The 24,771-nt window shown below is 41.3% G+C and overlaps 1 protein-coding gene and 1 long non-coding RNA gene across 2 annotated transcripts; one reads left to right on the forward strand and one right to left on the reverse strand.

The window, feature by feature from the left end:
- Positions 1 to 1,660: 1,660 nt before the first annotated feature.
- LOC126631394 (uncharacterized) lies at positions 1,661 to 24,090 on the forward strand. Its single transcript, XR_007626366.1, has 4 exons — positions 1,661 to 1,735; positions 13,933 to 14,180; positions 16,273 to 16,842; positions 23,805 to 24,090. It is a non-coding gene; the product is annotated as an uncharacterized LOC126631394 (long non-coding RNA).
- LOC126631386 (uncharacterized) lies at positions 6,662 to 9,033 on the reverse strand. Its single transcript, XM_050301533.1, has one exon. The coding sequence runs from the start codon at positions 8,969 to 8,971 to the stop codon at positions 8,327 to 8,329; it is 645 nt and encodes a 214-aa protein (XP_050157490.1). The 5' UTR covers positions 8,972 to 9,033; the 3' UTR covers positions 6,662 to 8,326.
- Positions 24,091 to 24,771: the final 681 nt, after the last annotated feature.

Below are 24,771 nucleotides of genomic sequence, written 5' to 3' on the forward strand. Positions count from 1 at the left end.
TAAAGGATGTTGAGACAACTTTCAATCGTCATCCTCGCAATAATGACAGGAGTGTGAGAAAAGAGAAACTTTCAGTTTTTGCCCAAATCGCTCGACCATTCGGAAATCCAATTTGTGGTGAGTCGTTTTCCAAAAAGGACATGGAGGTAGCACATTGGTTCGTACTCAACAATTGTGATGAGACACTATCATACCTAGACGAGCATGAAAATATGATGAAGCAAGCACATCCTTCACATGTGTATGCCAAGAAACACCGTGAATTGTTTCCGCAGTGGTTTCTTGAATATGTAAGTTTGAAGTGTTTTGTATTGGACATATATATTTTACCAATTAAGTTGCTCGAACTAAAAAATTTAAATGTTTGTCTAATATTAGGTGAATCAACTGAAAGCATCGAATTCCCCCGCGTACAGTGAAGAGTTATATAACTTGGCGTTCGGACCGATTCGCGTTGAATTGTACTCAGGTTGCCATGTCAACGGCGTCAAGTTCTTAGCGGGTGCACGAGATGACAAGTTATGCACTGAAAACAGCGGTGTTCATGTCCCCGGGGGAGAAGCAAGTACAGACATTGAATTCTATGGCAAATTAACAAGTGTTGTGCAATTGCTTTACAAAGACCGGTGCTAAGTGATCATATTTAAGTGTCGATGGTTTGATACAAACCCAAATAGGCATGGAAGTGGGAAAAGAGATCATGGATTACTATCAGTGAACACCACCAAAACTTGGTATGATGACAACCCTTACATCTTAGCAACCATGGCAAAACAAATTGTGTATCTAGCTAACCCTAAAGCCAGGAGGGGTTGGAAAATTGTTCAGAAGATGGATCATAGGAACGTGTATGCTATACCAGAACAAGACCATACTGATGACGACATCGACAATGTTGCTGACGAACGTCTTGAATCTTCGATGGAAAGTGGTGCGGAAACACTCTGAGATACTAATCTTATGCAAGAACCATTTCAGATAGAAGGAGTATCTTCAATTGAAATACCGATTCAGTCGATCACAATTACCCTCGGTAATATTCCACGATACGATGGTCCAGTGCGCACAAACGATGATGGTGATGTACCTATCGATGATAAGGAATGGGACATTGAAAATGATGATAGCGACGAAAGTGAAAGTTATTATAGTTCGGATGAAGATTAAGGCAATTTATTTGTAACTTTTTTTGTAAAACACATGAAATGGTTAATGCATTATATAGAGTGATGGAAAAAATGGTATGAATGATTCCTATTTTATATGTGAATTACTTTGTAAATAAATTTGTTTTATTGTATTTTACAATAAATTGTAAACAAAATTAAAAAAAAAATTTAAAACCATTTTAAAACATAATTGCACGATGCATAACAATTTTTGGTCACGCAAGTGTTTTAATTTTACGAGGGAATATTGAAATTTCAGCCACTTGTGCGACGAATACATATATTTTGTTGCTTAAAGTATATTTGCGTGACGAAATGTATGTATTCATTTTGCGCAAGTGTCTAAAAATTCAATTAAGGCTCTTTTTTTCGTGGAAATTTTAAAAAACTTGCATGACAATTTTTTAGCCTTGCAAGACAAAGACTCAGTCGTGCAAGATTCTATATTTTAACCCGTGTCTCTCCTTCCTCCCTTCACTTCCCTCTTCTACCTTTTTTCCCCGTGTGATACCTCTCTCTCCTTCCTCTATATCTCCATCTGTCTCTCGCGTCTTCGTCTCCAAGAGGTAATTTCCTCTTCAATTTTTATTTTCAATTCTCTTTATTTACCATGTTAATTAGGGTTTTTTTTGTTTTTTGTTTTCAAATTGGGGGGTTAGAATTAGGGCAGTCTGGTTAGATTTAGGGTTCGTAAATTGGGGGTTACATTTAGGTTCTTAAATTAGAGTTTTTAGGGTTCTTAATTCGGGTTAGATTTTGGTCTTAAATTTGGGGAACGATTTTGGGCAGTGAGGTTAGATTAGGTTTTCTTAAATTGGGGGTTAGATTTAGGGTGCTTCACTGGGGGTTAGATTAGGGTTCTTAAATTAGGGGTTTTATAATTCCAAGTAAAGGGTTAGAAGTAGGGCCTTGTCTCGCTCTTGATTGAATTTTTCTTATTACCATGCAAAGTGATTCAGTGTGTTGAGAAATAATGGAACTAAATGAACTTACTACTATCTTTAGCTTTATTCCTTAGTTTTCTGAGTGGAGTTTTTGCTACTTTGCTGTTGGATTTTGGAATTGGATGTTGGTTGAAGTTTTGGTTGAAAAACTTGATGTTTGTTGCTAGATGTAGGTGGAATTTGCGGAATGCAAAACCTGGAAAATGTTTACACTCTTTCCTTCTTGGAAAGTAACCTAAGTTAGACAATTGGTTTCCCACCCTATAATAATTTTTATTCAGTCGTTCCGTTATGGTAATTAAGTTGCAGTTCCCTTTCCTACAAACGAATGCAATGACATTGATTTCTTTATCCAAGTAGAGTATTGTTACAATTAAATTAAATGTACTAGTAACTAAACAAACAACCTGCTGCTTGGCCCGCTGTTCTTAAACAAGAAATCATGAAGACAACAATTTAGCTTTGTTCCTTGGTTTTTCACTTGGGGTTTCTACTACTTTGGTGTTTGATTTGGATATTTGTTGAAAATTTTTATGTTGGTTGCTGGATATAATTGTTGGATTCTGTAAAATGCATAATCTGTAAAATTTGTAACTCCTTCCTTCTTGGAAAGGAACCAAAGTTAGAAAATTGGTTATGGATTTCTCAGACAAGTAGAGTATTGTTACAGTCAATATAAGTCAAAGAATGTACTAGTAACTAAACAACCAATGTGCTACTTATCTTTAGTTGTAGTCCTCAGTTTTCGAGTGGGGTTTCTGCTACTTTGGTGTTGGATTTTGGAATTGGATGTTGGTTAAAAATTTTGGTTGCAAAATTGGGGTTTATGCTACTTATCTTTAGATGTGTTCCTCAGTTTTCGAGTGGGCCTTGTTTCGCTCTTGATTGAATTTTTCTTATTAACTGCAGTAACTTTTTTTTTCAATGTGAAGAATGTATGACTCTGTTAAAGAAATAGTGATGTAGCTTAATTAGTTAGTCATACAATCTGACAGAGATAGTTATAGAAATAGGTGTGAACAAGGAAAATTCCTGAAACGAAAGAGACAAGAACAAACGCGCACAAACAAATATTTGTATTTAGATGATTTTGGGTTACAATCTCTCTCTATTTTGATCCTCTGATTCGATCTCCGTAAGGTGTTGATTTGTGGATGTTTCGTTGATCCAATGGGCGTCGAGGCTTGATCTTGGATGAACAGTTGGACGTTTCTTCAAAGGGCCGTGGGCTTGATCTTTGAAGGTGGATTTGAGCGGATCTTCAAGGAGCCGTTGGGGCTTGATCTTGAGGATGAGTGTTTCTTCAAGGGCCGTTAAGGCTTGATCTTGAATAACGGTGATGAGCGGATCTTCAAGGGCTTTTGGGCTTGATCTTGAAGAACGGTTGGATGTGTGGATTTGTCGACGTTGTTGATCCAAAGGGCCGTTGGGGCTTGATCTTGGATGAACGGATGATGAACGATGGTGCTTTCTTCAAGGGCCGTGGGGCTTGATCTTGAATTGGTGGATGGTTGATCCAAGGGCCGTCGGGGCTTGATCTTGGAAGAACAATGAACGAAGAACGAAGAACACTTTCTTCAAGGGCCGTCGGGGCTTGATCTTGAATTGGTGGATGATTGTTGATCCAAAGGGCCGTTGGGGCTTGATCTTAGGATGAATGATGAACGAAGAACGCTTTCTTGATTCTTCGGGAACCTGGATGCTTGAGAGCTTCGGAGTTTCAGAGCTTCAGAGCTTCAAGAGTTTTGCCTAATGATTTTGGTTCCTCTCGTTCCCCTAAAATGAATGAAATGGGCTTGTATTTATAGAATTTTCCAAGGCCTAATTTTGAATATAATATCCCAGATGAAATAAGTCGTTTCTGCCAAGTGTTGACACGTGTCCTGTTTGATGACTTTTCCAACTCATTTCAATTTTTCGTCGAGTCACACACTACGTGTAAAATTTATGTAATACATGAGCGTTGAAACTTTGATTTATCGATCAACATTTATTTACCGAAATTTCGATGTCTACAAATGCCCCCACTTCAAGGCACGTCGTATACATGTGCTTGTCACGTGTAGGAGATGCGTTTTGAAGTCCCTTACTGTAGATGTCGATCCAAGGGCCGTTGAGGCTTGATCTTGAATTGGGCTGGAGATTTCTTCAAGGGCCGTTGAGGCTTGATATTGAATTGGGCTTGAGATTTCTTCAAGGGCCGTTGAGGCTTGTTTTTGAACTTTTGTTTGAAATTTCTTCAAGGGCCGTCGAGGCTTGATCTTGAAGGTTGAAATTGGGCCACAAGGAGCTTCATGTGGTAGATGATATTTGGCTTTGGTAGTGGATGAATCGGCACGTATTTTGTTGCGCTTGTTGACTTTCCACAGCTTTGGTCTTGAACTGGGTTGGAGGATTTTCTGGATTCCTCCAATTGTTGATTTTCCACAGCTTGTTCTTGAACTGGATTTGATTCAAATATGGTGAACGCTTGATCTTGAATCGGACTTGTGATTTCCTCAAGGGCCATCGAGGCTTGATCTTGAATTTGGCCGGAAACTTCTTCAAGGGCCGTTGAGGCTTGATTCTTGAAGGTTGACTCGAACACATGGCAAGCAGGCACGAGGTGAGGGTGACAACCTGTTTCTTTGTTCAATCTTTCTAATTCACACCTGAGCAGTTTGGTCAACGGTATGATCTTCAAGATTGATGGGCTTTTCTTCCAGTTGGTGACTTGATCTTTAAGGATTCGATTCAAGGGTGGTGAATCGGCACGTGCAGCCCACAACGCCTAGTAAGTCGACCCAAGAATTTGAGGGTCAAAACGAGTTCTTCATCTCAGACTCTTTCTGCCGAGTTGGCTGTGCATGCTGCATTCTTCTCTGCTTGTTTCTTCAGGCAGATATGGCAGCTTCTCGAGTTCCTCAGTTCGGACTCCTTCTGCTGAGTTGACTGTGCAAACCGCATTCTTCTCTGCTTGTTCCTTCTGCACCTTGTCTCCACATGCTGCAAGGTATCATTTTCACTTGCCTTATCTGTTCTCCAAGCAGATGTGGCAGCTTCTTTGGAAGTACAGCAGCAGTGCGAAACGAGTACTCGAGAGCAGTGCTAGGTAGGCAATCAGGGAAGGGTTCCAAGCAGTCGGTTCCTTACCCGAGTTTGAGTGGAAGTTCCGGCATATTGTTTTCTTTATCCTTGTCTTTGTAGGTAAGAACAAGGACAAAGGAAAGGACAGAGAGAACGCATGATATGAGATACTCTTGCTTTCTACCCTGGTGATATGAGATACTTTTGCTTTGGAGTCATTGGCTTGCAGAGGTACCCCAAGGAATAAGGAACACTGAATGACTCGAGAGGTTTCTTTGGGAAAGCATTTTTGGAGATGAAGAAATGTTATGTATGTCTGCCTTACTATGTAGGGTGAAGGTAGACAGTTTATAGGAAGTTCTTTAATACTTGTAGATGTACTATTCTTTCACTCGTGTCGACAACTAACGCGTGATTGAACAGTAAAATTTCACGTGCTTTCTCCTTCACCGAAAATCTTCGACAAATTGCCCGTGATTTGCGCAAAGTTGAGTGTGCATATGACAGGTGATGACGAGGCTGAAAAGACTGGCGCCTCTTCGATATCTGGGATTGGCGCTTTAACAAATTGCCCGTGATTTCCGCAAAGCTGAGTTTGCGTGTGACGGGTGTTGACGCGTCTGGAAAAGCAAGATGCTTCTCCGATTTCTGAGCTTGCCTCTTCGATTTTTGAATGGCCTCTTCGAATTCTGAGCTCGCCTCTTCGATCTCTGAAATCCCGTCGAGTGCTGATTTTTTATAGAGGCATGCAGTTTGTTTCAAAGCACACTTGAATTTTCGCTTGTGAAAACTCCCCTCTTGCACTTCTAAGATCTTGATTTGTCTGATCTCTTCTTCCTTCAACACTTTGAAAATGTCTGGACCCTCCGACCGTCGTTTTGACTTGAATCTTGGTGAAGAGGCAGTCCCGCCTTCTCCAGACAACATATGGCGCCCATCCTTCATATCCCCTACTGGTCCTCTTACCGTTGGGGATTCGGTGGTGAAGAATGATATGACCGCTGCGGTGGTGGCCCGAAACCTTGTCACTCCCAGAGATAACAGACTACTTTCCAAACGGTCTGATGAGTTGGCTGTTAAGGATTCTCTGGCTCTCAGTGTGCAGTGTGCAGGTTCTGTGTCTAATATGGCCCAACGCCTATTTGCTCGAACCCGTCAAGTTGAATCATTGGCGGCTGAAGTGATGAGTCTCAAACAGGAGATTAGAGGGCTCAAGCAGGAGAATAAACAGTTGCATAAGCTCGCACATAGCTATGCGACAAACATGAAGAGGAAGATTGACCAGATGCAGGAATCTGATGGTCAGATTTTACTTGATCATCAGAGGTTTGTGGGTTTGTTCCAGCAGCATTTACCTTCGTCTTCTGGGGCTGTACCGACTGCTGAGGCTTCAAACAGTCAACCTCCGGCGCCTTCTCTTCCTGGAGCACTGCCGAGTTGTGAGGCGCCACCTGATCGTCCTTGAATATCCCCTCTTGTAAATTTGATTTGATTTGATTTTTTTTTTTTTTTTTTTTTTTTTTTTTTTTTTTTTTAGGTATGTATAATGCAAATTTATGTAAAATTTCCAGAAAAATAAATAAAATGGACTTTTATTTCTCTTAATGTTTTTTTTTTTTATTTTTTTATTTTTTTTATTTTTTAATTTTTTTATTTTTTATTTTCCTTTCTTTTCCTCTGTTTTATTTTTTTGCACATGGTGCCTGAGCACCAAATATCAAACAATTCTTTTCTTTAATCATGGTGCCAGACGCACCTCTCCTTTTTTCACGTGGTGCCATCACCACTTTGCTCCACCATCCTTTTTTTTTTTTTTTTTTTTTTTTTTTTTTTTTAATATATTTTTTCTGTATAAATTTGGGTAGTGGGTAGAGGAATTTGCAGGGAGCGGAGCTCGAGTTTGAGGAAGAGCTTCTCGACCGGCTAGTCGTTTGACAGCGGTCTTTGAAGTTGTTGGCAGCTGCGAGGCAAGAGACGGTGGAGGTGGAGGTGACCAGGGCAGCTGTGACGGACAGAGACGCCATGGCAGGACCTCGAGGAGTTTTAAGATACTGGTGCAGGTACTGGTGAGGATGTGCAGGTTCCTTGGATGGTGCAAATTATTAGATGGAGGCCAAGCGCTGCGGTGGAAGGAGTCGATGCCGAGAGCGCAGCCCAACTTGCTCCGGGTGTGCGCACCATATACAGCAGGTGGGGTTTGGTGGAGATTCAGACGACGCGGCGACAGAGTTGGCACCACCTTCCAGCATCTCGAATGTGGAGCTCTAATGGTGAAGAGGGGTTGGGCTGGATGTCGCAGAGACAGCGGAGATTGATCCTTGGAGAGCCTGAGCTTCTTCCTGCACGTCTCGCCATTCTTTTCGTCGCTGATGCCACGAGAGCCGTCTCTCTCGAGGTCGAGATCCTTGCCGTTGGCGTCTCTCTCGCTCCGCCTGCTGCTACTCTCGACACGGTGCTGTTGGGGAAGGATGATCAGCTAGGAAGAAGAAGCTGGGTTGCTGCTTCCATTGCTGGGCAGCCGAGGAAGAGAAGTGGAGAGCTTGGAGTTTGACGCAGCCGTGGAGGAAGAAGACGGAGGAGTGGAGTTCGTGGCGTATGCAGGAAGTCTCGGCCTTGAAGTGGATGAGGGTACGACGACAGCAGATCCACCATTTTCTCTGAAAGCTTTACGGAGCTCTGACAGAGAGAAGATCCTCAGCAAATCCCTGTCGTCATTAGACCATTTCAGCCCATATACCTCAGACTTGTGGCCAACAGGCTTGCTGATGTAATTGTCTGGGACTCGAGGATCATGTTGAAGTATGTTCCGGTCTCGGCTTTCTGAAGCTAATATGCGCGAGTTCCACGCCAAAATTCCAGTCCTTGTTTGGTGCCTACCCATCGTTCGAACCCTCTTGCACTGCATCCCATCCCGAACCTGGACTCGACCAAGACTTGTGCCAATTGACAAGTCTGACCCCTCCCGTGTCCGTTGGATAGAGCACACACCGTCATTAGGCCTCAAGTCACACAATTTTGTCACCTTGCTTGTTTGATGTACTCCAAAGATAAACACTGGTGCCGAGTCAAACTGCCAGAGCATTTTGGGAAGACCATTCCACAAGGTTCAAGTAAAAGTCATCTTGTAGTGATGGAGCATCCAGAACCTTATGGGGTGTCTTGGGGACCTTGCGAGGAGGCTTGAGAGGACGATGATGATGAGCATGGATGGTCGGGGAACGGCAAAGACAGGATAAAATCTTCAATCCGACCTCGCCCTTGATCTGAGAAAACACTCTCCGTTTCTCCAGTATCAGCTTTGGAATGCGCCCAGTAGTAAAGGCTTGACCCTGCCAGTGACAACAGCGTAAGAACAGTGCCGGCGGCAAACATGCCCTTGCGCAGAGTAGCACAGGACAAGTCATCTACTTTGAAGATTCCCCGGTACTTGGTGTGGTATGCATTCTTTGCCGACCCAGCCAACAAGCACGCCTCCGCTCCCAAAAAGGTTGTCCAGGAGAAGACGAAGAAGAAGACGGTCCAAGTGGTGGAGGAGCCAGTGACTAGACCTTTGCCGCAGCAGAGACACCTGGTGACGACGTTAAGCACCGTCTGGCTGACGGCAAGCAGCCCAAACGCCGCTAGTCCGTACACCGTGGAGGCATCCGTGCCGTACACGCAGTAGGTACGCTCGTCGTACTCATCGGGCACTATCTTTGCCGTGCTACGGCGTCGTTCGGTGCCGACGGCGAAGATGAAGGCGATGAGATGGAGGGAGGTAACGATGGCGACTATGGGTATCGAGACTGCCATTGTTGTCTCTCGCTTTCTCAGTGGGGAGTGTGTGGGAAGGACTGGTTGGAGCAGTGCCTGGTGCGGATCTGTTCCAACGAGCCCGCGCTCCAATGGACGACAGATCGGAGTATGGAATCGATCCGCCGCTCAAGGTCGAAGGCGGAGTTGAGGCAGGGATCCTTGCACACCTGCAGCCACGGCTTGCAGACCAGCATCAGCGCACTCCATCGGTGCTCCAGGGTGAGATTCTCAGGTCGTCAGCGTCGGTCCGAAAGGAGAGCTCTAGTGATCAGGCTGAAGACATGGGGAAAGGAGCCAAGTGGGTCAGATTTTGTAGCCGGGCTCACGGTTTGGGTCTGAGGAGAGATGGAGATGGGCCAAATTTTGTAGCTGGGCTCAGATATGTATATATATATATATATATATATATTTTTTTTTAATTTTTTTTTTTAATAATTTTTTTTTTAAAGAAATTGTAATTTAATTTTGTACCAAGAAAATTGCAAGTAAATTTGTAATAAAATTGACCTTCATTAATGAGACTTTAATCAAACCCCCTTTTTTTTTTTTTTTTTTTTAATAAGATTGACTTTCTTTAATAAAACATTTATTTATATTTTGATGTGACTGAACTCGAAAAATTGAACATTCGAGCTGCCTACGTACCCCTCCAAAGAAGAGATCAAGTCATAACGTAGTTCAAATACATACATATTTTATTTTATTTTTTGGTATTTTCTTTTTTGTGCTGTTTGCAGTTTCAACTCGTGCAGACAAGGAGCATTTGGTGCCGTGTTGCAGTTTCAGCTCGTGCAGGCAAGGAGCTTTGGGTTGTCGCATTTTATGCTCGTGCAGACCAGGAGCGTTGGTGTTGCCTTTTATGCTCGTGCAGACCAGGAGCATTGTGCCATGCAATTTAGGCTCGTGTAGGCGAGGAGCTTTGGTTCATGCAGTTTTAGGCTCGTGCGAACAAGGAGCATTGTGTCCTACAGTTTAGGCTCGTGCGGACAAGGAGCTTTGGTTCGTGCAGTTTAGGCTCGTGCGAACAAGGAGCATTGGTTCGTGCAGTTTAGGCTCGTGCGAACAAGGAGCTTTGTGCCATGCAGTTTAGACTCGTGCGGGCAAGGAGAATTGTGCCATGCAGTTTAGGCTCGTGCAGGCGAGGAGCATTTATGAATTTTGTCAAGCAATCCGGGAGAGGCGTTCCTCACAATTTTCATAGCAAGGAGCTTTGACCGCGTGATTGAAGAAGTCTTCGGGCAAGAAGTCGCGCATCGTGATGGGGACGGACGATCTTTGTGTCGAAGTTTCATCATCTTCAACACGTTCACGTTGCTTTGAAGGTTGACAAGAGCTGTTTTGCCCCCTTTCCGATTGGCGGACTTGTGGAGGAGACGTATGCTTCTTGTGCAATTTCTTAGGAGTGACTTGAGTCCATCCTTCAACTTTGCTTGTCTTGGAGGATGCCCCCAGCGGTTGAGGTGAAAACTTTGAGTCGGAAGAGCCAGAAGTGAAGGTGGTATAGTTTGACTTCGCCACTTCGTCAAGATCTAGCTCGATGATTCCTTTCTGAGCCAGCTTCATGATGAGATCTTTCAGCACGAAACACTTTTCTGTCGGATGACTGATGAAGCGGTGGAATTTACAGTATCTTGGACTGTCAGTACGATTCATCTCTTCCGGCCGTCTGCACTCAGGCAAACTGATCACCTTCTTGTCCAACAGGTCATCTAGCATGGCAACCACATCAGAGTCGGGGAATGGATAAGTCTTCTCCTCAAGCTCCTTCAAAGTGCGTCTACGCGTCTCTTGATCACGAAAAGCTTCGGTTTGAATCGCCTTGCCTCGTGTGGATATTTTGACGGGAGATGTGTTGACCGTCATCGCTTCCTTGGTGGGTTTCCATGCAGCCTTTTCCACCTTTGTCCCAAGAACTTTGTCGTTCTTGTAGTCGGCGATCGGTTCTTTCTTCCCATGATGAGCGATGCTCAACTCCATGTCATGAGCGCGAGTGGCCAATTCCTCGAAGGTCCGTGGTTTAATGCCTTGAAGGATGTATTGCAAACCCCATTGCATGCCTTGGATGCACATCTCGATTGAAGAGGTTTCCGAGAGCCTGTCTTTACAGTCGAGGCTTAGAGTGCGCCATCTGTTGATGTAGTCAATGACTGGCTCGTCCTTCCACTGCTTTGTGCTCGTTAGTTCTAGCATGCTCACAGTGCGGCGGGTACTATAGAAGCGGTTGAGGAATTCCCGCTCTAACTGCTCCCAGCTGTTGATGGACTCAGGCTCTAGGTCTGTGTACCACTCAAAGGCGTTTCCTTTCAGCGAGCGCACAAACTGCTTGGCGAGGTAATCCCCTTCGGTTCCTGCGTTGTTGCAAGTTTCAACGAAGTGGGCAACGTGCTGTTTCGGGTTTCCCTTTCCATCAAATTGCATGAACTTTGGTGGTTGATATCCCCTCGGCATTTTTAGGGCATCAATCTTCTTGGAATAGGGCTTCGAGTAGAACAAGGAGGTATGTGAGCTCCCTTCGTACTGTGCCTTGATGGTGTTGGTGATCATCTCCTGCAGCTGCTGGATAGAAAGAGATCCCATGAGTGCCGCTGCTTGGTCTGGCTCCGGCTTCCCATCGATTTTCTTCACCGGGGGTTCTTCGTCTCCGCCAGCTCCTCCCTTTAGTGGATCATCTTCTGGGTCGGGTTTATCGCCGTCCTGCGCCTCCAGTCGGTTGACTAGTGCTGCAATTTGCAAGTCTTTTTCTTCCACAGTTCGGGTTAGCCTTGCGATTGCTTCATTCATTTGAGCCAGCTGCTCATCGATTGAAGTTGCTCCAATGGTCATGACTTGCATGGCTGAACTGTCGCTTGAATCGGCATCGGAGAGCATGGATTCGGAGTGTTTCCTTGGGCTTTCCCCCCTTGGTGCCCTTAGTGAGGCTAAGGTGATCAAAGGCTCGTGCCTTGGGTGCTTTTGTTCCCTTGGCAGAGTTGATGCAGAGGTGAAAGAGGCGGCAGAAGTAGCTCTTGCCATGCTTCGAGTCGTGATGCCCAAAGTGACACCAGTTGCGACGAGGACGCTTTTGTTCTTTGCACCGGTTGCGGGAACAGTTTGAGCCTTCCTTGATGCCATTAATTTTGGAAGTGTGCTTGAATTTCTTGAACGGAGAAAGAGATGAGAGGCAGAGATCGTCCCACTGGGCGTGCCAATTTGTGAACAAGGAAAATTCCTGAAACGAAAGAGACAAGAACAAACGCGCACAAACAAATATTTGTATTTAGATGATTTTGGGTTACAATCTCTCTCTATTTTGATCCTCTGATTCGATCTCCGTAAGGTGTTGATTTGTGGATGTTTCGTTGATCCAATGGGCGTCGAGGCTTGATCTTGGATGAACAGTTGGACGTTTCTTCAAAGGGCCGTGGGCTTGATCTTTGAAGGTGGATTTGAGCGGATCTTCAAGGAGCCGTTGGGGCTTGATCTTGAGGATGAGTGTTTCTTCAAGGGCCGTTAAGGCTTGATCTTGAATAACGGTGATGAGCGGATCTTCAAGGGCTTTTGGGCTTGATCTTGAAGAACGGTTGGATGTGTGGATTTGTCGACGTTGTTGATCCAAAGGGCCGTTGGGGCTTGATCTTGGATGAACGGATGATGAACGATGGTGCTTTCTTCAAGGGCCGTGGGGCTTGATCTTGAATTGGTGGATGGTTGATCCAAGGGCCGTCGGGGCTTGATCTTGGAAGAACAATGAACGAAGAACGAAGAACACTTTCTTCAAGGGCCGTCGGGGCTTGATCTTGAATTGGTGGATGATTGTTGATCCAAAGGGCCGTTGGGGCTTGATCTTAGGATGAATGATGAACGAAGAACGCTTTCTTGATTCTTCGGGAACCTGGATGCTTGAGAGCTTCGGAGTTTCAGAGCTTCAGAGCTTCAAGAGTTTTGCCTAATGATTTTGGTTCCTCTCGTTCCCCTAAAATGAATGAAATGGGCTTGTATTTATAGAATTTTCCAAGGCCTAATTTTGAATATAATATCCCAGATGAAATAAGTCGTTTCTGCCAAGTGTTGACACGTGTCCTGTTTGATGACTTTTCCAACTCATTTCAATTTTTCGTCGAGTCACACACTACGTGTAAAATTTATGTAATACATGAGCGTTGAAACTTTGATTTATCGATCAACATTTATTTACCGAAATTTCGATGTCTACAATAGGGTTGTAGGGTTTTTTAATTTGAAGAACATAGATAGCTTAATTAGCGTACTAATGGTTCTCTCTCGAAAGTCTTGACTCCTAAATAGATAGAAAATGTTATCTGCTGCTACTCACTCTTTTATAAATATATTGCATTGTTAATTATTCCAATTAGCAAGCTCTATTTATATCCAATAGTCATATCATTTCTATATGTAATGTGGATGTTTAAAGAGACCGAGAATCACTTTATATGGTCCCTTTTCTCATTACTACCTATGAAACCATTAAGTAATTATGGTGGAAACTGTTTGAAATTATGTTGCTTAGTACATACACACACAGCGCGCGCGCACACACACACACACACCCAAAATCAACATATACATGGACAGACACACAGACAGAGTACATACACACACCCAAAATCAACATATATATATATATGGACACACACACAAACAGAGTACATACACACACATCCACACATACATAGCACATACATACAAACGTACGCATACACGCATAGGCTATGATTTTGCCTCCAACTACTCCTTTATGCTAGTTTCTTCTTATAAGTTAAAATTGCTGGGTCTATATCCTATCTGAATTGATTAGTTTGTGTATAGTATATCAATTTTAAGTTTTGTTTTTGCTAAACTTGAATTGTGTTTAGAATTAGGGTTTTTAAATTTCGTTTTAAATTTAAGTTGAAATTATTAGCATGCGTATGGTAAGTTAAATCTTTGTGTACGAAACTAATTGATTTCCAATTTTGTAGATGTCACACCTCATTAGAACCCGGAGGGCGATGACTTCTACACCTAGTCCGACGGCTTCACCTAGAGATGGACCATAGGCCAATCAATCTGGTTAACCTAGTTGGTCCTCCAATCCCATAGATGTAAGCATCGTCAACTTCTTCGGTGGTGTTACCTATTAGCGCCCGATGTACTCACCGGTAGCCCCGCACTACAAACCAGATGTCGCCATCGGGATCCACAACCGATGCCTCAAGTACACGACCAAGTATGTGAAATCTCATTCCTGGATTTCACTGTTATAATCTACATATTCGTATTATTGAGATTTTATATTATTTTTCGAGAATTTATCTTAATTTATTTGAATTTCGATTTGTTTTATTAAACTAGTTACGAAAAGTGAAGTTTGGAAATTATTTATTTAAAACTCATAGGCATTTCGAGGTCACAATTCATATCTTTGGATAGAGCTCAATCTCACGAACGCGTAGGCGCAAACCGTTTGTGGAACGGAGCTATAACAAAGAAATTAGAGACATTTTGGTATTTTAAAAAATAAAAATGAGAGAGAGAAGGGACTGGATGCTGCCAGGTGGCAGCGGGAGAGAGAAGAAGATGATGTTGTGGGAGAGAAAAGGAGGGGAGGAGTGAAGAATGGAAGGGGGAGAAAGGAAGGAAGAGGAAAGACCCGAAATGGGTCATTTTTAACATGCGAACCCCCATTTTTTATCCAGCCATATCTCCTTCATCCGACTTCTGTTTTGGGTGATCTTGGTGTCCATGGAAATCTCTTGATGAATCCTACATCTATGTAGTGTTAGATTTTCATTTTTATTTTCCATTTTTCAAGGTCGAAACCACAAAGTGTCGAGGGTTTTCCTGCGAGTTTTCTCATTTTACAGTGATTCTGACAATGATTACCGTCTATCACCACCACCAATAAACTCCCCTCAACTCCTGGAGCAATGCCCAAGCATTGGATGTGGCGTCGGAGTTCGTTTTGGCGATGAATCGAGGAACACCCATTTCTAAGGTTTCCAGAGGGTTTGGATGAAATTGAGACACTTCCCAACCAAATTGGACTTGCCCACATGTATGAAAATTTCTCCCCTCACTGAGATATACTTTCTTGTAAAATTTGGTAATTTTTGGAAATTGTTGAATTTTTCGACTAGTCGGGGCGGCAGCGCTTTGGCTAGTGGGTCGACGATGCCTTTCTACGTTCAATTAGATATTCTGAATTTGCATTTGATATTCATATGACGTGATATGATCGTTTGAACCTAATTTCATTATGATACATTACTTGATCAAAATATGAATCGACGATCCGATCGTCGGATCGTAATGAAATTTTAGTATGTTGTTCTAGAGGCATAGTGTGGATTTTAGAAGATTATGGATCCAAAATCCAATGTGCGGATCTTCCAGATCAAATTACGTAGGGATATGGATCCCGTCGTTGATCGGAAGTTGACTTTTGGTCAATAGGTATTGAACCATTTAAATTACTAAAATTAGTATTACTAGCGACTCAGTGAGGCTTTGCGGACTTGTCTTGGTGAGTGACTTTAATATATGTGATATGGTTATTACCATGTTTTCTTATATTAGTATCGTTTGTGGATATGGCTTGGTTTTATAATGTGTTTTCTGTTAAAATGTGATTTTATAATTGGTCATCGATCTATTTCTATTAAATGTGATTTGATTCATAGATTGGAAATATTTGTGAAAAGGTGATTTGAAGTCCATATTGAAATGTTTATGAATTGTGTTATAAATATACATTTGAAATGTTGAGAAATGCGAGGGCTAGTAGGGGACCGTTACCCTAGTGTCACGGGGTTAGGTGACACCGAGTATTAGACCTGGAATTCGTGTCGTGTTTCCCGTGTTTGTGTCGTTTTCGTGTCATACCCGATATCTTAACGGTCGTGTCGTGTAACACCCGTTAAAATAAACGGGAAAAATGACCCGACCTGAAATCAACCCGATAATATTAACGGGTAATATAACCCGACCCGTTACCCGTTAAGGAAAATATATTTTAAACCAATAAATAATTAAATAAAAAACATAATACTTTTTTTGAGTGAAAAAAAGGTTGCACGCCCAAACTAATAACCCTAAACCTAAACCGACTTATTACTAATAACCCTAAACCATTCCTCAAATTTGATCTTCTACCAACATGTCAAATTGTGATAGATTGATAGTTTATAATGATAGATAATAATACATACCATATTGTTGATAGGAGCATATTTATGCTCCTTAGTTAGCTAGTTCTTATGCATTTCCATGGTGTTTTCTTAGTTAAAGTAGTCTTTTAAGCCATTTTTGTGTGTTTTCAGGTTTTAAGGGCATATTATACAAAAAGATGCAATTTGGAGCTTTTTGGAGCAAAAGTGAGCCAGGGTTGACTAGCACATGCTTGGAACAAAAGGTTTGGAAGATTTTGAAGATTTGAAGAATTTGAAGACTTGAAGATTTGAGGATTCCTAGTCCAAGAAGGAATCCTAATTGTAGAAGGATTCCTAATCAACAAAGGATTCCTAGTTGAACATGGATTCCTAAAAGAATGAAGATTCCTACTCAAACAAGGTTTCCTACTTGAAGTAGGAAAGTTAAGCCTAAAGTTTCCTATTTTGGGTTGATCTTTCCTAAACCTAGATGGCCTTAAGTTTCAGCAACATTGGTGGTTTCCTAAGTGTTTTTCGACACAAAGAAAGGTTCTAGAACACTTCCTTATCCTTGCCGTGGGTCATGTCCTATTTCCCCTTGGTTTTGGGCTTCTAGAAGTCCTATCCTTTTCCCCCCATACCTGCCGCACCTATTGGACTTTTTCCCTTTAGAATCCTGATTGTTTAAGCCATTTTCCTGATGGATTTGGGTTCTCCAAGTCCACATCTGATTACCCTAGGGTTTTAGGTGCCTATACAAACTCATATTTCAACCTTAGCCGAATTACCACCTCCCATATACATAAATCACGCCAGAAACCTAACCCCCTTCTCTGCCGCAGCCTTCTATCACCATTCTCCATAATTCCTGATCCTAAACACCCTTTCTGTACCACCCATCAATCCTAACCACTACCATACCATCCCTCATCCATTCTACACCATTCATAACCCCAAAAACCTATCTCCGAGCTTTGTGCCGCAGCAAGGAGGAAGGAGAAGTTCGTGGATGCACCTGCTGTCCAAGTTGGAGTGTCTAGGTGTTCTCTTTCTTTGGATTTCAATGTCTAAATTTATTTATCTTTTCTTTGTGCGTATGAGGAACTAAACCCCCCTTGGCTAGGGGGATTCGAAACCATGTTTATGCTTGCTGTATGATTTGATTACTTTCAATTGTGTTTCATAAGTTGTGACTTCAATTTGCTCATCTATATGAATTAAAACTGATTTGTGTGTGTTGGTTGAGAGCGCACGCTTAATTTTCATGCATAAATCTGATGCTAGGATATAAAGGAGTTTCACCTAATCGTTATGCACTTATATTCACAAGTAGTAAAGGTTGTTAATCACAATCGCGTTAAGTAGATTCTTGGCATAAGTTTCATGCGCTTTCATAGTTACGAGTGCCTCGTCAATACTTATGATTTTCATTGAACGTAATGATCTTTGATTGTATCTCTATTATGCGCTTTCATGTAGGGAGCTTTTGAGGAATAATTTGATTGCGATGCGCTTTTTCCATCCAATTCATTGACATAAGGGAAATCTGAAAGTTAATTTAAGTGTATCTAATTAACTTGGGGTGTTGAGAATTCATAGTTTATTGAAAAGCAATTGGAAATCGTTTTGTATGCAAGTGTGACATGTGTGGAGAAGAACCCCTTAGCTAGATTTCCATCCATTCACTTTAATCAAATTCGTTTTAAAATCTGTTTTAGTTTACAAAGTTTTGTTTTGTTTTCAATTTCGTCAAAATCAAATCCCCCTTTATTTTGAAGTGTTAGATTAGTTAGAAATCAATTTAGTTTGTGTTTTTAAGTGTCTTGAGTCAAATTATAACCTATTTTCGTCCAAATTTGTGTTTGGTGTTCAAAACAGAACCTGGAAAATTTCTCCAAATTTGTGCTGTTTTGAGTCTTTTGGTTTGTTTTAGTGTTTTAGAGTTTAGTTTTGCATTCTTTGAGTCTAGTTTAGTGTTTTAAACTTGGTTTTTACGTTTTTGAGTCAGTTTTCAAGTGATTTAGCAATCCCTCCTAATCCCCGGCCTAGAACGATCCCTACTTACATTCTTTACTACAATTGATAAAAAAAGGGTTTAATTTGTGTGCTTATATATTTCACATCAAATTTTTTGCGCCGTTGCCGGGGATTAGCAACTTTGCTAATCCCTTGGATTGTTTTATTTCAGTTTGTTTAAATCGTTCCAGATTCTGACCTTGTTTTTGTTTTTTGCTTTAGGTACTAGTTTATGACTCGGAGTTCTCATCCGAATCGTGAACACATCTTGGACTTTGACGACGATTTCGAGCGAGAATTGAGACGGAAAAGGAAGAATCCAGAACCTAGTGAATCAAGTTCAAATTCAGAAGTTGAAGTTGAGTTTGAAGTAGAGGAACCCACAGCAAGAGGGGGTGAAGTAGAGGAAGTCATGGCACAAGACAATCGTACAATCAAGGAGCTTTCGGCTTCGGGATTGGACAATGCCGCACCCCTATGCATCCAATACCCCGCGACTGCTCAAGGCAAGACCGAGGAGTTCGAGTTAAAATCAAGCTTGCTGCACCATATTCCAAAGTACCATGGATTGTCCATGGAGGATCCCAACAAGCATTTGAAAGAGTTCGAGGTGGTGTGTTCAAGCATGACTCTAATCAACGTCGATGGGAGCATATTGAAGATGAAGGCCTTTCCCTTTTCTCTCTTGGAAAAGGCGAAAGATTGGTTGTATGAATTAGCTCCCGGAACCGTCACATCTTGGGAGAACATGAAACGGGCCTTCTTGGAGAAATTTTTCCCAACTTCTCGAGTCATTCTTCTACGAAAAAGGATAAGTGGAATTCAGCAAGATGAAGGTGAATCTTTTCCTACTTATTATGAACGTTTTAAATCTCTTGTTGCTTCTTGTCCACAGCATCAAATGAAGGAGGAGCTTCTTCTACAATACTTCTACGAGGGGCTTCTACCAATTGAACGTCAAATGCTAGATACCTCAGCGGGAGGAGCTTTGGTGGACAAGACCCCCACGATTGCAAAGACTTTAATTGCTAATCGAGCGTTGAATGCTCAACAATACGAAGGTGTTGGACAAAAAAGCACCCCACGGCAACAACAAGTGCATGAGGTAAGTGCAATTTCCGAAATACAATCTCAATTGGCTAATCTTACTCTTCTTGTGTCACAGGTTGTTGAAGGAAACAAGATGCAAGGACCAAAGGTTTGTGGCGTGTGCTCTATGTAAGGACACCCATCGGAGCAATGCCCTCAACTGATTGAGAATGGAGGTTGGGAAAGTGAAAATGCCATTGGTTTTCAAGATCAAAATCAACCCAGAAGTGATCCCTTCTCTAACACATACAATCCAGGATGGAGAGATCATCCAAATTTCAAATGGAGAGAACCCCAACAAGGCCAACAACAAAGCGCATTTAGGCAACAACCCCCGGGTTTCTATCAAAAGCCGTTTGCACCAACTCAACCCCAAGCATAACCTGCCCAAAATAAATCAGGTTCTTCTATTGATAATGATCAGATTTTTCAATTACTAACTTCTATGGCACAGGGTATGCAAACTAGGGACAAAAAGGTGGACGAGTTGGAGAAGCAAGTAGGGCAGATTGTGGAGTTCATGGGGCAATTCTGAGAACAAGGAAAACTTCCTAGTTCAACCATTGTAAATCCGAAATGAGGCTTTGAATCTGCCAAGGCAATCATGCTAAAGAGTGGAAAGGAAGTTGGAACTGACCCACAACCATTTAAATCAGCCCAAAGAGAGGACGAGAAGTTGCAATTCGAAGAGGAGGATCAAGTCAAGGCCACGGCAAGGAAGGAAGCACCCTTGCCGCAGCCTCCTACATCATCTCATCCATCCAATCTGTCCACCATAGGTAAGAAAGTTCCAATTCCAATTAATTCTAACTTTATTCCTCCAAATGTACCATTTCCTAGCAGATTTTTGCAAGCCAAGAACGAAGAAGAGGAAAAAGATGTTCTGGAGACGTTTAGAAATGTGCATGTCAATATCCCACTCCTTTATGCTATTAAGCAAATCCCAAAGTATGCCAAGTTTTTTAAGAAGCTTTGTACAACAAGGAAACGTATTCGGGAGAAAGAAGTGGTAAATGCAAGCGAAAATGTCTCTGCAATGTTGCAAAGAAAGTTGCCACCTAAATGCAAAGATCCGGGTAGTTTCACAATTCCTTGTGTAATTGGCAATACAAGATTTGAGCATGCTATGCTAGATTTAGGTGCATCAATTAATGTCATGCCATATTCTGTTTATGCATCTATGAATCTAGGAGAACTAAAACATGATGGTGTGATTATTCAATTAGCCGATCGATCTAATACATATCCGAAAGGAGTATTGGAAGATGTTTTGGTGCAGGTAGACCACTTGATTTTTCCTGCAGATTTCTATGTGCTTAATATGGAAGATTCAGGCCACTCTTCACCATCACCGCTCTTACTGGGATAACCTTTCATGAAAATGGCTCAAACCAAGATTGACGTGGCCAAGGGAGCAGTAACCAAGGCATTTGGTGGTGATATGATTAACTTTAAGATTTTTGAATCTGTTGAGAAGACTAATGATGTTCGTGTTTGTTGTGCCATTGATGTAATGGAAAATATAGGGCAGGAATGTTCAACATTAATCAAGAAGGATGTTTATCGCATCACAATCGAGGAGGGACTTGGATTAAAGCACAAGGAGCACGCCCCAACCTCAAAATCACCAAATCTAGCCAAGAGTACTCCTTAGGCATCTGTTCAATGTGTTGCCACTTCATTGCAGCACATGGGTGAGCCATCTTCTCCACTTTCAATTCCCATTTCGAATAATAGGTTGTTACCTTGTTTGGTGCAGGTACCTAGGTGCATTCAACGTGGTGGGAGAGTTCATGTTGATTTAGGGAAGCAAAGCACAAAAATCAGGAAGGATCATTATCCCCTTCCATTCAAAGATCTAAAGCATGAAATGGTTCGTAAGACATGTTGGAGAAGAAGCATCCCTGCATGCCGTGGGGTCCAATAAAGCCTTAAAGGAGTATCGTCCGGCTGTACGACGTTAAAGCAAGCGCTTCTTGGGAGGCAACCCATGCATTCAACAAAGGAAGACCTAGGAATCACTACAATTCCATATTTGCGTTCCTAAAACCCTTCTCTTTGTTGTTGTTTCATTTCTGCCATGTTTAGTGTGTTAGTTGCTATTTGTTTGTTGGTTTGTTATTTGTGTTAGTTTATGCTTGAAACATTGAGGACAATGTTTGATTTAAGTGTGGGGGGGTAAATAAGTGCTTTTGATGCAAATTCGTAGGGTTTTATCACCCATAACTTCCAATGTTGTTCCTTGCTGTTTTTAAGTGGTTTTTAAGCTGTTTTGATGCATTTTAGTGTGTTTTACAAAAAAATCCGAAAATCCAAGAAAAATTGAAAAATTGTTTGAAAAAAAAAAACCAAAAAGAGTTGTTTTGATTTGTTTTTGTGTATTTGTTTGTGTCTTAGGGTACCTTCCAACACAATGATGAGGATTCGGTTTTTAATTGCATGACTGTTAAAGAGAGTTATAAACATGGATGAAAGTTTGATTTACTCTTTGGTTTATGCTTGGTTGTGGTTATAACTTATGAATTCACATGCAATCATAAAGGAAAAATTAGTTTTTGTAACATGCTTGAAGGAAGGAACTCAAACTAACGCTACAACCTTGTGAGACTTGAGCCTAAACGTTTATTTGGAGAGTTAATAATCTATGCATTGTTGTTTTCTTAAGTCGTTGCATGATCTCATTATTTTTTGCTTGGTTGCTACTTAGAAGGCGTTTCATCATTTAGTTCCAAACACTAGAACTCATGCCCATTTCATTCAAAGCATGCTATTGATTTGCATAACACATATTCAAGATGAAGTTGTGTAGTGACCACCACTTAAGCCACATTGCCGTGTCCCCCATGTTCATTTGTTTTGTAGGGTTTAACCCCGTTGAGCCTTTTGTAGCCTATGTCCTTTGTTAGCCCACAATATCCTCACCTAGCCTAGATTAGGACCATCCATACCCTTGTTCTTGAAGCATAGTTAAGCATGACTCAAGATGAATTCCTTTTGATCAATGTATTGCAGAAAACAAGTGTGGGGGAAGGGATGTATGTGTGTGCCAAAGTCTTTAATGTGGCATGGGTAGAAAAGAGAAAAAAAAGAAAGAAGAAAAAATTCGTGAAGAAAAAAAAAAAAGTTGTGCAAAGTTTGAAAAAGAGTTGGAAAAGATGTGAAAAAGAGCTCTGAAGTGTTGATTGTTGAAGAAAGGGTCCAAAACATTGAATTTGACCCTAAGTGTGCATGAATCTTCCCTTTATGTTTAAAAGTTGATTTCTGCATTCTAAAGTGAACTCTAAGTTTCAATTTCATTACTTTGCTTGCTATTGCTTTAAGAACGTTTGTTATCTCTGTCCTTTCTTTGCTAAGCCATTACCCTTAGCCCCGTTACAACCTTTGACTTCTATCTTGAGTGTTATGTGTTTCAATTTGTGGAGTTTGAAGTTGGTATGAGCATATGGTGTCACTGGTTCTCGCATTTAAGTAGTAGCATTTCATTCATGAGATTATATCTAAATGCTTACTAACTCCAGAAACTGCTTTCTATGTTATACATGTATGTGAGCGTTCGTTTTTATGTCTACATCAATTTTCTCACATATAACTAGTATAGGGTGTGTAGTTAGAAAATCTGAGTGAAAATTGAGTGCATATCTTGTAAGGAATTGAGCAAATTCTCTAAGGCATGTTACTACATTCAAAACATCGTTTTAATTGGTTAAATGTGAACTAGTAAGTGGTGACTATGGTTAAGTATGTGCTTAAGTGTGAAGATGACTAAAATCTGTGGGAATGGTGATTTTTAATATGTCATGTGCATTGGAAATTCCTGAGGCAAACGTTGGAAGGTTTAGGTTTTGTTTGTTTGTTTTGTTCCGTTTTGTTTTCTTTTGTTTCTTTGTTTTGCTCGAGGACTAGCAAAAGCTAAGTGTGGGGGAATTTGATAGGAGCATATTTATGCGCCTTAGTTAGCTAGTTCTTATGCATTTCCATGGTGTTTTCTTAGTTAAAGTAGTCTTTTAAGCCATTTTTGTGTGTTTTCAGGTTTTAAGGGCATATTATACAAAAAGATGCAATTTGGAGCTTTTTGGAGCAAAAGTGAGCTTGGGTTGACTAGCACATGCTTGGAACAAAAGGTTTGGACGAATTTGAAGAATTTGAAGACTTGAAGATTTGAGGATTCCTAGTCCAAGAAGGAATCCTAATTGTAGAAGGATTCCTAATCAACAAAGGATTCCTAGTTGAACATGGATTCCTAGAAGAATGAAGATTCCTACTTAAACAAGGTTTTCTACTTGAAGTAGGAAAGTTAAGCCTAAAGTTTCCTATTTTGGGTTGATCTTTCCTAAACCTAAATGGCCTTAAGTTTCAGCAACACTGGTGGTTTCCTAAGTGTTTTTGGACACAAAGAAAGGTTCTAGAACACTTCCTTATCCTTGCCATGGGTTATGTCCTATTTCCCCTTGGTTTTGGGCTTCTAGAAGTTCTATCCTTTTCCCCCCATACCTGCCGCACCTATTGGAATTTTTCCCTTTAGAATCCTGATTGTTTAAGCCATTTTCCTGATGGATTTGGGTTCTCCAAGTCCACATCTGATTACCCTAGGGTTTTAGGTGTCTATATATACTCATATTTCAACCTTGGCCGAATTACCACCTCCCATATACATAAATCACGCCAGAAACCTAACCCCCTTCTCTGCCGCAACCTTCTATCACCATTCTCCATAATTCCTGATCCTAAACACCCTTTGCCGTACCACCCATCAATCCTAACCACTACCATACCATCCCCCATCCATTCTACACCATTCATAACCCCAAAAACCTGTCTCCAAGCTTTGTGCCGCAGCAAGGAGGAAGGAGAAGTTCGTGGATGCACCTGCTGTCCAAGTTAGAGTGTCTAGGTGTTCTCTTTCTTTGGATTTCAATGTCTAAATTTATTTATCTTTGCTTTGTGCGTATGAGGAACTAAACCCCCCTTGGCTAGGGGGATTCGAAACCATGTTTATGCTTGCTGTATGATTTGATTACTTTCAATTGTGTTTCATAAGTTGTGACTTCAATTTGCTCATCTATATGAATTAAAACTGATTTGTGTGTGTTGGTTGAGAGCGCACGCTTAATTTTCATGCATAAATCTGATGCTAGGATATAAAGGAGTTTCACCTAATCGTTATGCACTTATATTCACAAGTAGTAAAGGTTGTTAATCACAATCGCGTTAAGTAGATTCTTGGCATAAGTTTCATGCGCTTTCATAGTTATGAGTGCCTCGTCAATACTTATGATTTTCATTGAACGTAATGATCTTTGATTGTATCTCTATTATGCGCTTTCATGTAGGGAGCTTTTGAGGAATAATTTGATTGCGATGCGCTTTTTCCATCCAATTCATTGACATAAGGGAAATCTGAAAGTTAATTTAAGTGTATCTAATTAACTTGGGGTGTTGAGAATTCATAATTTATTGAAAAGCAATTGGAAATCGTTTTGTATGCAAGTGTGACATGTGTGGAGAAGAACCCCTTATCTAGCTTTCCATCCATTCACTTTAATCAAATTCGTTTTAAAATTTGTT

The sequence above is a fragment of the Malus sylvestris genome, chromosome 1 (genome assembly GCF_916048215.2).
Source record: "Malus sylvestris chromosome 1, drMalSylv7.2, whole genome shotgun sequence".
Taxonomy (NCBI): Eukaryota; Viridiplantae; Streptophyta; class Magnoliopsida; order Rosales; family Rosaceae; genus Malus; species Malus sylvestris.